This window comes from Delphinus delphis, chromosome 10, assembly GCF_949987515.2.
Source record: "Delphinus delphis chromosome 10, mDelDel1.2, whole genome shotgun sequence".
NCBI classification, from domain to species: domain Eukaryota; kingdom Metazoa; phylum Chordata; class Mammalia; order Artiodactyla; family Delphinidae; genus Delphinus; species Delphinus delphis.
Window position 1 is genome coordinate 56019225 of NC_082692.2, and position 14563 is coordinate 56033787.

At 46.7% G+C, this 14563-nt stretch overlaps 1 protein-coding gene across 2 annotated transcripts in view; it reads left to right on the plus strand.

The window, feature by feature from the left end:
• Positions 1–11786, plus strand: part of ITGA9 (integrin subunit alpha 9) — a 352979-nt gene extending 341193 nt beyond the window's left edge. Inside the window, exon 28 of one of the 2 annotated variants that reach the window (XM_060022170.1) lies at positions 7357–11786. In XM_060022170.1, the coding sequence (XP_059878153.1) occupies positions 7357–7455 (99 nt within the window). In that variant the 3' untranslated portion in view covers positions 7456–11786. Of the gene's footprint in view, positions 1–3239; positions 3357–7356 lie in introns of those variants that run through there. The other variant, XM_060022171.1, reaches the window with a different exon arrangement.
• Positions 11787–14563: the final 2777 nt, after the last annotated feature.

The following is a 14563-nucleotide window of genomic DNA, read 5'->3' on the forward strand; positions in this document are numbered from 1 at the left end:
ACTTCCAATCCATCCCCCTCACCGTTGGCAACCACAAGTCTGTTCTCTATGTCTGTGAGTCAACTACAGACCTCTTGTCAACTTGGATCCCTATGTCTATAACCTAAGAAACATGCATTATGTATAGAGGTCTAATATTGACAATTCAGTGCACAGAAATCTGTTGATTAATGGGCCTAATATTTGAGTTAGATGGGAGGTCTAACTGCTTCTGGCTTATTACCGTATTTCACATATCATTCCCTCCAATCCTTTCAAGGGGAAAGTCACTGCATGGTACCCAGTTGCCACTGCTGATGAGTAAACACTTCACTAGAGCCTTTGAAGACAGGTGGGCAATGTTCAAGTCCTCTTTCCTTTCTAGAGCCACATCTCTTGAAGTTCCCTTTGGTGTAGTACCTGACACCGCTACCTGTGGTTGCTTGCCATTGCCTTGAGCTCATGAGCCCAAAATGATTGTTCCCCAGAAAGTACAAGGATGGTGGCGTGGTATCAAAAACAGAACAAGGCGGCTGGCCCAGTGTGGATGGACTTTCTGTGCCATGAAGGCCTGCAGGTTAGCATGCTTTACACTTGTGAGCTGGCTGGTGCCTTCACTCAGCAAACAGATCGCTGCGAAGTGGCCGGCTCGGGGTGAAGGGACAGAGGTAATAAGCAGCAGAGCCCTCACTCCATCGTAAAGACTGGGGAAAGCAGTTAAGTGACCGAGGCTGAGCCAAGCACATCCTGAGGAGTAAGCAGCACTTGGCCAGGCAAAGAGCCTGTGCCACACCTCCTACATGTCGCCGTGGTTCTACCAACATGCCCATCATCCCCTGTTTATCTGAAACAGAAACCCCTTATAGGGTCAGCAAATACCTTCTCCAGAGCCGAAGTCCAGGCTCCCTGCCTAATGCTCAGCCTCCTTCTCTCCTCCGGGGCCTTCCAGAGGGTCGGCCGGTGGCACATCAGGCGCTGTCTCATGCTTGGCCGCAGCAGGTCCTGGCTCCGGTGCAAAATCCACAACGAGGGCCCCGAGCTAACCAGACCCTTCTTCACATTCTGAAATGGATCCTAATCAGCCTTCCCAGAGCCGAGCTGTTAGCAGACACTGGGAGCCATAATTTAAACTTTCTGTGCAAGGATTACAGTAGCCTGCCAAGCCACCGTGCAGGAAGAAAACTTTGAAATAGGAAACTCTTTTAAGGGAGAAAAATCCAAATGAGTCCACTCTCCTTTCTTTTGGCTCCTGTTTGGGTTTGAAATGGCCTGGGCCCTGTGCCTCTTCAAGACAATCGTAAAGGCCTGTTTATAGGAGGAATTTCATCATTCAGAGGGTATATGTGACTTGCACCTTTAAAAAGTGCCTTCAACTCATCAAGCCAGCCTTTGAGTCAAGTGGTTAGAGAGTGGAGATGCTGGGATGTTTTTCCTTCAAGAGGAAAAGCCTCATTTAGGGCCCCAGGCTTCTCTCTCCCTCTCTCTCCCCCTCTCCTCGCTCCCTTGTACAGTTTGCCAAAACACACAGGCCACCACTCAGTGAAGGAGAAAACTCTGCATCCTCCTCTACTGCTTCCAGCCCAGGAACCTTTCCCTTCTCTCCTGTTGGCCCCTTTTGCCAGTGAGATGGCCTGGAGCAAAAGGCAGTGCCATGGCCTGGCCAGCCCCATGACCAGCCTCTTCCCAAAAGGCCCAGGACCTGACAGCTCTGCCTTCTCACAAGTGGTATAGAGGTGGGCTGTGCAGTGGGTTTGCCACCGTCCTTCAGAAGGACTGTCTCGAACCCTCTGTCAGCCGGGCCTGTTCCAAGAGCCTGCTGCTCCAGAGCTGGTTTTGGGCTCCTGGTTTTCATTTAAGAGCATTCCTGCTGACCTCAAGCAGAAATACTAGGAAAAATAAATCTGTGAAATGGCCCAGCGGATGGGTAGGTTTGGCAGCCCCTCCAGGGGTCATTGGGGTTATCACCTGCCCTCCAGCTGGGCTGTGAGGACCCATCCTTGTTTCTCCTGCAGAGAAAATGAAAATGCACAGACTTACGTGCACACACACACACCCTTCGCACTGTCTCAATTAAGACCATGTGCCAGAGACGCTCAGTGGGGACTTATTTATGTTTGGAAGTAAATATTGGGCTGATGTTGCACTGTTGACATCTCGAGACAGAGACGTGCTATGTAAATAGTCAAGGAACTTGAAAGGACCCATAAACATGAGACTCTGAGTTAGTCCAAAGAAGGAGTGTGTCCAAGGCCCTTGGAATAGCTGCCCAGGAGGCAATCCAAAAGCCAGGGAGGAGGGGGTGGGCATCTCCCCAGAGACCAGAGGCCGTGGGGTTGTGCGGCCGCCCTTCACTCACCCCGAACTGGGCTGGGAAGGAGGAGGCTGGTGCTGTAGGATGTGGACCCCAGAACCCAGTCATTCTCACTTCTTCCTGGGCCCCAGGCCCCTCTCAGAACCTTCCTAATTAGGGCCATTCAGGGGAAACCTGCTGTTTCCCTAGGAATTTTCTGGCAGCTTTTTTGATACAAGTTTATATCAGAAAGTTGTGTGAATCTGTCAGGAGGGCTGAGGGAGCTGCCCTGTGGGGCCGCAGGTCCCCCTCAGGAGTGGAACAGACAAGAAGCCAGAAAACCCCTGCTCCCTCAGCTTCCAGGGGAGCCAAGTTTGGCTGGAGTCTCTCTTCCTGTAGGGTTTCCATGAGTGTTCCCTCCGCTACAGACAGCAGTTATAAACAGAGCCTTTTGCCCCTCAAGTGGCAAAGCAAGCCCTGGAAGGATCCAGAAAAAGTGCAGGAAAACGCATACTCCACTGAACTGGAATTGAGTGAGGGGCTGCTGAGGGTCCAGCTTAACTCATCACGGCTCAGTGTGGACTCAGTGTGGACCTCAGTGTGGACTCAGCTGGCTGGGAAAATGTAGGTTTGCCCAACATCTCTCCAAGGTTTTCCCCAAAGTAACCATGAGTACTAGTGATGGTGAGAGTGTAGGCCTGCTGCAGGAGAGAAATGTCTTTGAAGTCTTGAGTTATCTTAGTGTTTAAGAGTTTTAGACTTCTTTATACTTTATAACATATCCATACTTTAATATAAAAATTGGAAATTTAATTTTCCAAAAACGCTTTGAGAAAAAATGATACCAGGCGAGGACTCTGTGCCCCGTGCCTCCTACGTGTGAGGACTGGATACACAGCTGTATGGCCTATAGGCTGCAGTCCCGAGTTTGCTTTGGGGACCAACATAAAAAGCTTTCATTGTGTTTCAGGGCTAGAAGAGGTCTGAGAATGCCATCGATCTCTTGGGCAGAGACAAAGACACTGGGGTTCAGAGCCAGGAAATGACCTGCCCTGTGGCCAAGCGTGAGCAGTACTCAGAACTCCAGGCTCCCCATGCGGCACCTCTCCCGTCCAACCCTTCTGAGTAGGTCCTGTGGCACTGGGCAGGCCTGGTATGACACAGTTGTTTGGGGAACCCTGGCTTGGTAAACTCAGAGCCTGGGCTCTGGGTTCTGTATCAAAAGCCAAAACCGGGCTCTAAACAACAGCACAAAGGTGATATTCTCTTTTTCTGAAATGGAATTCGTTTGACCACGTAAGAAACAATATTAATTTGACAGAACCACCTCTAGACTATATCGCACCTTTGTGCAGACAAGTAAACAGCGCCCCTTCCTCCAGAAGCTTTACTTCCATCTGTCAGAAAATTCAGAAAAATCTACTGATTTTATTAGAAAAAGACACCCGACTGCCATCTGCTGGAAAATAGTTGTAATAAGTTTACACGTCCATGATCTCTCTGATATGAGTGGCACCCTCCCCCCTTATATGCAGTGCACAGCCTGCATTACTGTACCCAGCACTCCCTAGACATGAGCGTGATCTGTGTTTTAAGAAATGGTCGTGGGCTCCAAAGAAGAAGGACAGACACCAATGGCAGCTCCAAGCTTCCATCTAAAGATGAGACTACACACAGGTTATGTTGGGAACAGGGCTCTGGATATCCTGCCTCACTGGAGTGGGGTGGAGAGTTTGCAAGGCTGTTTCTAAGAGAAGCTCTACGGTTACTGCCAGCACGGGTAGACTTTTCAAGACTGGTGCTGAGGGACTTCTCTGGTGTTACAGTGGTTAAAACTCTGAGCTACCAATGTAGGGGGCCTGGGTTCGCTCCCTGGTCAGGGAACTAGATCCCACGTGCATGCCGCAACCAAGAGTTTGCATGCCACAACTAAGGAGCCAGCGAGCCACAACTAAGGAGCCCGCCTGCTGCAACTAAGACCCGGTGCAACCAAATTAATTAAATTTAAAAAAAAAGACTAATGCTGACATCATACCACTTGAGACAAAAGAGCTTGCTTTTGGATGCCTACAGGAGATGATATACCATCACTTTGTTGGTAAAAAGTATGACACACATAAACATGAGCACAGGAGAGCCTCCTGTGAGAGTTGGGCCAGGCACTCTCAATCCTTGCTAGATTGCGTACTCTGTATCAAATCCTTACGCCAGCATAGCTGTGAGAAGGTGAGCTGACTCTCGTCCTCCTTAGAGATGAACAAGAAAAATCTGTTCAGCAGGACAGGGCACAGTGATGCTCTTTCCATCTAGAGCCCTGTCAGGCTGCCCCTCAGCCACCTTTCCCGTGGGTGTTGACTCATTCAGTGATTCAGGCAAAAAAATATGGAGTTCTATATCAGTTAACTCTTGCTATGTAACAAACCAAAGTTTAGGGACTTAAAAACAACCACCATTTACATAGGTCGCAATTCTGAGGGTTGGACTGAGCTTAACAGGGAGGTCCTCCCATCTCAGCAGGGCTCAAACCTACACCTGCAAGCAGTTGGGGGTTGGCGGGTCTAGGAGCACCTCAGCTGGTGGACTCATCTTTCAGCAGCGAGACCAAACTTACTCACTTGGAAGCAAGGCAGGGTTCTGAGAAAGCAAGTGGAAGTGTGCAAGGCCTTTGAGGCCTAAGTGTGGAGCTGACAGGGCATCACCTCCCATGCACCCAACTGTCATAGCAAGTCACGACTCAGATTCAGGGTGTGGAAAATAGACTCCGTCTCCTGATAGGACTTGCTGCAAAGCCACGGTACAGGGCATGGATACAGGGGCATTTTTGCAACTTATCACTGGCAGTAAGTAGCGGTGAGATGCTGAGCTCTGGGGATAAAAAGCACAAATCTGTAGGAGTCCTGAGACAAATGTGAAAGATGATAAGAGAGCAGACAGTTAAAGCTCTGCTTGATTGGTGCCACAGTAGAGATATGTTATTTCTCTAGAGTTAAAGTGAGTAACTGGAGATCACTGAAACATCACACTATCCACAGGTAGAGTCATGTGCTAAAGAATCTTATTCTCATGTTATATCCAGCCTTCTTTCTATGATTATGTTCTCCTCAGCTCAGAAGGTGCACATGACACATTCGCCCTGTCAACCACATCTTTATCTTTCAAGAATGAGATTTCAAGCAGTAACTTCTGAGTTAGACATTTCCATGAAGTCTTGGGTCGCTTTCCTGGCCTCCTATGGGTATGCTTTGAGGATGACAACAACGACCTTTTTCTAATTATCCAGAACATTCAAGCCAAGCCTTCTTTCCACATCCCTTGCAGAAGGGAGAAGGTGGTAGAGACTTAATGAGAGAAAAGTATATGGGGGTGTCATAAAGTGAGGTTCTGACAGATGTGGTCTGATGCTGAGAGGACATATCCAGGGAACTCAATGTCTGTCTGTGAAACGGGTCTTGAGGATCGAAGCTCAGAGCACAAGACCCTTGCCAGCTGTTCTGTGGAAGCTTCCACTCCCTCCCAGCCGTCAGACTGCTCTCAGAGGGAACTCTCAGGACTCCCTTGGCAATGTGGGTGGAGGTGACCAGCACTGTCTTGGCAGCTCTCTTGACAATTCTCATTTTCACCTGGGCCAGTAAGCCCCTTTCAAGGAGTAGGAAGATGGTGCAGTGAGACTGTGGATGCTTGGTTCATGGTGAAGGAGTGTGAGGAAAGATGCACAAAGGAGTTGGATGTGCCCACAGCCTGGGTTTGCTTGACGATTTGTTTAGGGCAGGTTTTGTATGTGCATCCCCCATTGGCAGCAGATTGCAGAGATTGTTAGTCTCAAGTGTTTTCAAATATGACTATGGAAATTATACACCAGTGACAGTGTGGTACCACAGACCTGCAGCACAGCCTCCTAGCAGTAAGCCAAGTGTGCATGTCTGTCTCAATTCCCCTATTCAAGAGGATCGAAACAAGGATTTGAGGGCAAGTCATTTATTTGGAAGATAATCTCAAGAAACAGTGATAGGGGACCAGGGAAGAGGGGGCAGGGAAGGAAGCTAATAAAGGATGTGTTATCAAGCTGGTTACCACTGCGGGAAAGTTCCACGCGGAGCATGCACCTCAGCGTTTCGCACCCAAGGAGAGAGGGAGCTGGGGTATTTGTACACCAACTCCAGTCAGTCATGTTTAAGGGCAGATGCAGGAAGATGTCTGATCTCAGAAACAGAGGCCACTAATGCTAGGGAGCACAGGACAAGAGATACCAGGTCTTCCTGAGCTTGGGAGAAAAGGTCAGCTTTGGGCTACAAAAAGTTACTTTTATATGGCAGTAGTGCCTATGCTGACCATGTGAAAAGAAATGGAAATTCATCTTACCCTGTATGAAAAGCCATAGACATCGGAAGGAAAGGTCTTTTCAGAACTAAGCTAAAGGAAACTGCCATCGTGGCTCAGGAGGAGTTGCCAGTTTAGGGGGGTACACACTGCCAGCTGTGTGCACGGCAGCTCGGCAGCTCTCGGGGGTCACAGATTTGAGTGAAAGATCTGGAGGACAGCAAGATAGGATGCAGGTCTGCAGATACTTTAAAACTCCTATTGTATGAGAGCAGTACTTATCAAATTATTCTGCAATGGCTAATCTCTCTCAGGATTTAATAGATTTATCAAAAGCCAGATAAGCTTGGGAAATATCAAGTCCCTGACTTTCTTAATCCTTTCCTAAAAGGTTGATTTGATCCTTTACTGTTCTACTGTACATTACGAATCTCTTAAAGAGTGTATCGTTTCCAAACTTATTTGACCATGGAATCTGTTTTACTCCCAAACAACCTATGAATAGCTCAATAACTAGTTTTCCCCAGCATACAGTTTGGGAAACACTCCACCAGAAGCACATTACAAGGAACAAACAACTTATCATAAGAAAGCTTGCAGGAAGTCCATGCATTTTGAAAAGTGGTTCCGCATGATGCTTTTTCTAAATCAGCCCAATCTGAGGCGTTGTGAGCATAGGTCATGTCTCCTCCGGGTCCAGGTGGCTTGGGAATCAAAACGGTTGATTCCCCAGCATCTCTAACCTGGCGCCTCCTCTTTCTGCCTTTCAGATGGGCTTCTTTCGCAGAAGGTACAAAGAAATTATTGAAGCTGAGAAGAACCGTAAAGAGAATGAAGACAGTTGGGACTGGGTCCAGAAAAACCAGTGACCTGCCACCCCACCCCACCCCGGTCATGTGGCCCAGTGGTTCGCCTGTCTTCCTGATCTTTGTATCTTCCATATTTGGAAGAAAGAATCTTCTCCAGATTTTTCGGAGGCCCCACGATGCTGTTCTCGTCCTCGTTCTCTCAAGCCCAGGTGCCAACCTGAGGCAGTCACTTCGGCCAGGTCACCTGACTGGAACCACCACCACTTCCTTTTCCAGCTGAACCCACAACTTTGGAAAGCCGGCTGCAGAGCCAGGCGATATTTATGGATGCAACATGCGTGGTCAACCCTCAGGGGAAAACTGTTACCTAAAAGTATTTTTATAAATATAAGCCTTTTATACTGATTATGTCTTTATATTTGTATCGATGTTTTATTATTTCTATTAAATGGTTATATAGTTCACTCAAGCACTGATATCTGGCCTGAAATCTTGGAAATACTTGTATATTCATACAAATGTTAAAGGATAAAGATCTTATTGTACTCTGGAACTTGCTGTTAAAGAAGACTCAGATGAAATCATCTGAAGAAACCTCATGTGATGAATCCACCCAGCGGGTGGTGCTGTATATCAGCTGTGGTTTGGGGCTGAGCCCGAAGGCATCTCACATCTCTGTTGCCTGGAGTCAAGTGCGGAATAATGTGCTGAAGAACCACGAGAGTTTTTTCATCTGTACCGTTCATTGGAAGATTCCCAGCAGGAATTTGGATGGAAAAACCTGATTCTTGAGGTCTGTTCTGCATCACCTTATAGAGCAGACATTTCACCCTCCTTGCACTTAAATTAAGACATGAAAGCTTGGAGCAATGCCATTTCATCACTGGTAAACCTCAGAATGGCATCTCATCCTGGACATCGTGCATCAGAGTCCGCATACCACCGGGACTGAATTGGTGCCCACCAAGCAGAGACTTGTGTCTGAGTGCTGTGATGTGTTATCTTTTCATGTTAATTTGAGTCCAGGGGTCTCCATTATCCCCATCACTCTTGCTGTCCCAGCTAATGGTAATTGCAGTGTCCTTCCCAGAGATGACCATTCAACCTGTCCTTATTTTTTTTAATCGTGTCTTAGGTGGAATTCTTAAGAAGTGGACCCTGAGACAAGGATTTTCACGCAGTAACTTATTAAGGAAGTATCCCCAGGGCACACCAGTAAGGACACGAGGGAAGCAGGACACAGAAGGGGAGGAAGACAGGTAAGGGAGCCATTTCAGGGCAGGTCCCGTGCAGGGGGTCTTCAGCCTGATCCTGCTGGGGGGCTCTGGAGGGTAAGTTATGCCTCAGAGTTGTCCCAACCCGGGGCAAGGGAGCTGAGCTTTCATAGTCTTGGACCCAGGAGAGATGTAAACTTTCTGCTTTCACTTCCTGCCAGCAAAATAGCCCCAGTAGCTCAGGAGCAGTCCTCAAAAAGAGGGCTGCACCCCCAGCCTGGGAAGCGCACAGAAATAATGCAAAAGAAATGATGCAGAGGGATCTGGGCATAGCACTGACGTCCTCGCCTATCCCCTGTACAGGTGAATGCTGAGTTATGGCCTTCACTATCCAAGCTCTCTATTTGACAGTGTTCATTACCAGACACGCAGTGCTGTCCAGATTTGAGTGCAGTGTGATTCTCTGAAAGGGCGAGATGGATGTAGCAAGCTCAACATCATGCCTGGCCCGTAGTGAACATTCAATAACCATGAGCAGCCCTGGCTGCTTTTACCGCTGCTGGAAAACCATCTGGTACAGGGGAAAACGTGCCGAAGAGCAGGGTCTGACAGAGTCCTTAGTCACTTATCACAGCCTGCTCAAGCCCCGGGTACAAACAGATGGCATCAGATGAGAATGAAACAAGAAACAAGACCAGGCATCTTTCTCATAGGGCCTTGTTGACTGGGAGCTAAGATGTGCGGGGGCCCGTGAGTATTGTTGAAAAGACACAGAACTCAACTTCAGGGGAGATAGGTTTTTCCAGACACATAGTTGGCTAATGCTTGCAAAGATATCTAAAGTTTTGGCAAAATTATGAGGGTGCTGGGCGGTTGCAAACCTGGCAGGGAGCACACGTGTCTTTTTGTTTCTTACGCAGTTGACTCTGACACAGGAAGATACAGAATGCATCATGCTCCCCTTCCAGTTCTCACTCAGAGTTCACCTCTGACAGATATGTATGGGGCCCCTGCTGTGCATCAGGCCCTGTGCTAAGTGAGGGGGGTTCCCCAGTGAACACCACCCCACATTTTGCCCCAGGGGAGGCAGATCTTCCCACAGTGGGATCGTGAATTCCTTTACGAGACCTCATCTGCAGCCTTCCTTGGATGGACTTCTGCTTGTTGTTTCGTGTTGTCCTTTAATAAATCATTTAGGATTCTTAGGTGGTAGGCCTGGGACAGCTCCATCAGCAGCTTTGGCCAAATGCACGACTAGCCACAGCCAGCCTCCTGCAAGGTGTGCAGACGCATGGGAGACAGTGTAGCAGGATAACTGGCAGGCACGCGGTTCTGCCAGCCAGAGGGGACAGCCTCGCCAGGGGAGGGGCAGGCTCCATAGCCAGTCTCAGAGCTGGGATCCATGTGCTTCTGGGTGGTTCTGAGTGGTGGACACACGAGTGGTCACATACCCAGGAGATTACTAAGACTAAATAGGGCAGTTTTTAAGAAAATCACGCTTGGCCTCCACTGGAGGAAATACTGGCAGCCACTCTGGAACCTGTATGGGGAGGATGGTACATCTGCTTATCTCCTGATGCCGAGTAGGCGGGGCAGCATGGACTGGGGAGGTGACCATTTAGCACAGAGATAGGGAAGTTTAGCAGGTTATCAGCGCTCTCAGCTTGGCCGGTTCACCAGCTCCATCCAGTTCAGAAGCCCTCAGTAGGCTCTTGGGGGAAGCAGACAGGATGGGTTGGTGTGTCTTTGTTCCTTCTCCAGAAGGTTCTTTTAAAATTCCACAGTGCCTTCCAATTTCCACCTTTCCTGCTTCTGCGGGTTCACTGTGGAATGCCATCTGATGTTCTCTTGCACAGCATTATTTAAGTCTGCTTCAGCTTTTTGGTTGTGTATTCACTAGGGTTATAATCAACTGTCAGAAGGATTGAGGTGCTCTTTAAATATGACAAAAGGACCTTTGTAGAACTTAAGTGAAATAATGCCCCCTTTTCAAAAATGATTCACTTATGCTCAGTTTACATGGGACTCAGGAGTTTGGAACATCACCTAAGTGAGCCCTGGACCTGTCACAAAGAAGAGGCCATGAGGTTCAGGAACGAGGGGACACTGGCAGGAGTGAGTGGGTCCAGTGGCTTTACGGTGACTGACAGGCACACGGCCAGAATCACTTGCTACTGAGGTCACTGAGGCTTTCTCAGTCAATTCTTCAGGAAACTTCCATCAGCATTCTGAAGTTGGGTAAGCTTTGTAGAAAATCCGATGGAAAGTCCTCCTTCACCAAATCATATGTAACCTTCAGCCCTGGAGCCAGAGGCAGGGAGGTTCAAAACAAAACCAGCAGGCCTCCTGGAAACATCAGGGACCTGTTTTCAATGTGGATGTGTAGCAGGTCCCTTAGGTGGTTGTGATGGGTGCTGATATGCTACCTGTGGAACCGTAGCAATGTCGTTTTTAAAAAAGGTTATTCTACTTTTATTTTTGGATAAGGCATCATATCAGGGCAACGCAGTTACACTCGGGTTACCTGTAAAACCTACACCTGATGAAACCTGCACCTAATTCAGACTTCCCGAAATGTAGAGGCAAAGCAAAGGATTGGTATTTGGGGGAAATGGCCTTTTAGCAGATAAAAGGCAGAAAACGAGTGTCCCTTAGAAATGCTCCAAGTATGCAGGGTTTTAGTCCATGTGTTGTTTTGCTATATAGAGCAAGAATATACACAGTGGAGAATATGTTCTGAAGCAAAGAATGGCTGAAGGGTTAGGATACAAAGGCAGTAGGGCCAAAATGAACCTTCTAGAATGTCTTCTGATTTTCAGCATGTGAGGGGGATAATGAACAAATGTCCCACGTGATGCAATGCTTTGTAGCACAATGATCTAGATTTCAGACTGTGTTAAGGTTTTTTCAAATTCTAATGTGCACGGTGTGACCGGCGGAGTAAGTTTAAAAGCTTTAAGAGTGTGATGAATTGCATGGCAGGCACCCACGCTAACTTCACTTCCAGAACTTGATTGATGCATCTGTGTACGTTTCCGTTGAGGAATTTCAGTGGGAGGGGTGTTCCTCTTCACAAAGTCGCATGTATTCAAGTCTGTGCAGTCACTTCTAATTCACTTGCACTGTTTGGGAAATGCAGGTTTACAAAAGTACGTGTTTGGAATAAAAAAACGGCTACAAACGATTTGGGAGTTAAGTCTGTAATTTCTTTTGCTACTGAAGTACTTGAGCCTTTTTAGGCTGTTAAAGATGGGGTTTCGGTGTAATACACCATGAGCATTTAAAGAGCCCATGCAGGTTCGTCTAATTGCACATAAAGAACCCACTCAATGTGTCCGAACTGTCCCTAGTCTTTGGCCTCCATTCCATGGTCGCCACCTTCTCTATGCATCACCCACCTGCCCAGGGCCACACCTGGGACCTTGGTCTTAGGAGGAACGTGCCCGAATTAAATGCAGCCGATTCCTCGTTTTTAGTAGACTGCTTCCTCATGTGTCCGCCAGTCATGAAGCATTTTCCCGGAAGCCTTTTGGTAGCATCCTTACACATTTACAAACATTGTGTTCTCTTAATTTTTGATCCCCTCCATCTGTCTAGTTATGTCCCTCTTCTTATCTCAAATATTGTTCATTTGTGTGTTTTTCTCTTTTTTCTCTAGATGAGACCAACAGAGATCATTTTATTGATCTTTTCAAGAATAAGCCTTTGGCTACACCAATCAGGTGTACTGGTTTTTGCTTCCTATTTCATTAATTGCTGCTTCTGTACTTGTTAAGATTTATATTACTCCCCTGTGGTTAAAATTCATACACACACACACACCCCCCACACAGTATATAGAAGGGGGTCTGAAAAGATACACACCAAGGGGATAAAACTGGTTGTCTTTAACTGGGTAGGATTGTCAGTGTTTTTGCTTTGCATTTTGTTTTGTTTTTACTTGTCTGAATTTTCATGTTCTACAGTGAGCATGTATGTCTTTAGTAACAATGAAACATATGCAAATTACTTTTAAAATAAAGTTACCTCTGGGAGAGTACGAATTGCTAAACCAAGAGAGATCCCAAATTCTAGGTCTCAGAAGAAAGAGCTTTGTTTGCAACAAAGAGCGTTGATGAGCCTGACACTTAGGACGATGGTCCAGTGAGAAATCCCAAGATTTTTCATTCGGATGCTTCCTGGCTTAACAAGACCTGCCAGATCACTAATGCTGATTAAGTATGCTTCTCTTGTGTTGCTCCACCTGTTTCCTTCAGCCAGGAAGAGGCCTCGACTAACTCAAAGGAATCAAAGATACAAAACTAAGAGGAAGAAAAATGGCCAATTAGTAAATTCTGTCTCCCATTCAATCAGGAGTCGTACAGTCCACTGTTCTTTACCTCTGGTCCTTAAAGTCTGTCTCTTCATCAGGGTATTTTGCTTAGTAATAGAATTAATGGGAGTGCTTAGTTAGAGCTCTGTCTATACTATCAAACCACTTGGCAGCTATCCACCAGCAAGGCCACCCGACCCTGAGATCATGTCCATTCATTCTGTGTAACATCCAACTAAAGTGGATATAACGAGATATGGCCAGCTCTGCCCTGAAATCTGAGGCTGTGACATCTGGGCCTGCTGCCAAACATCTGCTTCGCCTCAAAGTCTAGTCCGGATCAGTGTGTGCTTTATTTGATGTGATTCTTCTATAATTGAAAAAATACCTAAAAACTTAAAGCAAATCTCAATAGAGGTATAAGTACTACCTTCTGAAGACACCAAATGGATTAATAAGCAGGGGGCATTTTTAAAAGGATCTCCAGAAAAACTTTCTTCTAAGAAATGGCAGATTTGGAAAAAATGAAATGCTCTCCAATATTACGTCTATTCAGAACCCACCTTATCAGTTAGAAGACTGTTTGGCTCCATATAATAGAAAAATCCAAAATAACACGGTTTAAACATGCTGGAAGTATGTTCCTCTCTCACATAAAAGAAGACTAGGTGTGGGCCATCAAGTTCTGGAACAGCAGCTTCATGGATGATCAGGATACCAGCTCCTATCTTTCTAGGCATGTGGCCTCCATCCTTAAAGTTACCTCGTGGTCCCAGCTGGCTACCAGTGTACCAGCCATTGTGTCCACATTCCCAGCCAACAATAGAGGAGGATAAAATGGCAATGCCCCCTTGCTTTTAACTGGCCTTCCCAGAAGTCCCATACAGCACTGGCCAGAAATTAGTCATATAAATGCACCCATCCACGAAGGAGGCTGGGGAATGGATTTTTAAGGAATAAGAGGAGAATACATATTGGAGACAACTAACAGTTGCCACACCCATTGGTATAAGATACTCAGAATATAGCTTCCTTAAGCCCTAAATACGTACCCTTCAAATCCTTGAGTCTGACTGGATTTGAGCAAGAGGAACACCTTTATTTGGGGTGGGTACTTAGGGTACAACAGAGTTGGCTAATCATATTAATGTCCACACAAAGCTCTTTCTTGTTTTATGTTATTTTTCTCTTTTATCCCCCGCCATCCTCATTCACATTCCTCTCTCTCCTAGAGACACCAAGTCTAATGAATTGAATACATGTCTTTAGAAATGTAAGTACATAGTATTATTTTGTATGTTTCACTTAAATGGTATTGAGCCTAAAAGCTCAGGTTGTGGTTTCATTTTTTTGAGGATGTATTCATGTTGCTGTGGTTATGCAGCTCTACATCCTACATTGTTTCTACCACATTTTACTACTCCAGCCCCTCTGTAGGAGACCTTTGACTGCTTGCACCCTCCTGCTGCAATGAACATCCTCTCCCATGTCTCCCGCTGGGCCTGAGCTAGAATCTCTTGTGGTCCATATTACATATATTACATCTTAACATGGTTACAGTCTCCTTTTCCAGATTCTAAAATGACCCCACAGTGGATGCTCTCAGCAGCAGTGCATGTCCCTGCATCCTTGCCCATCATGG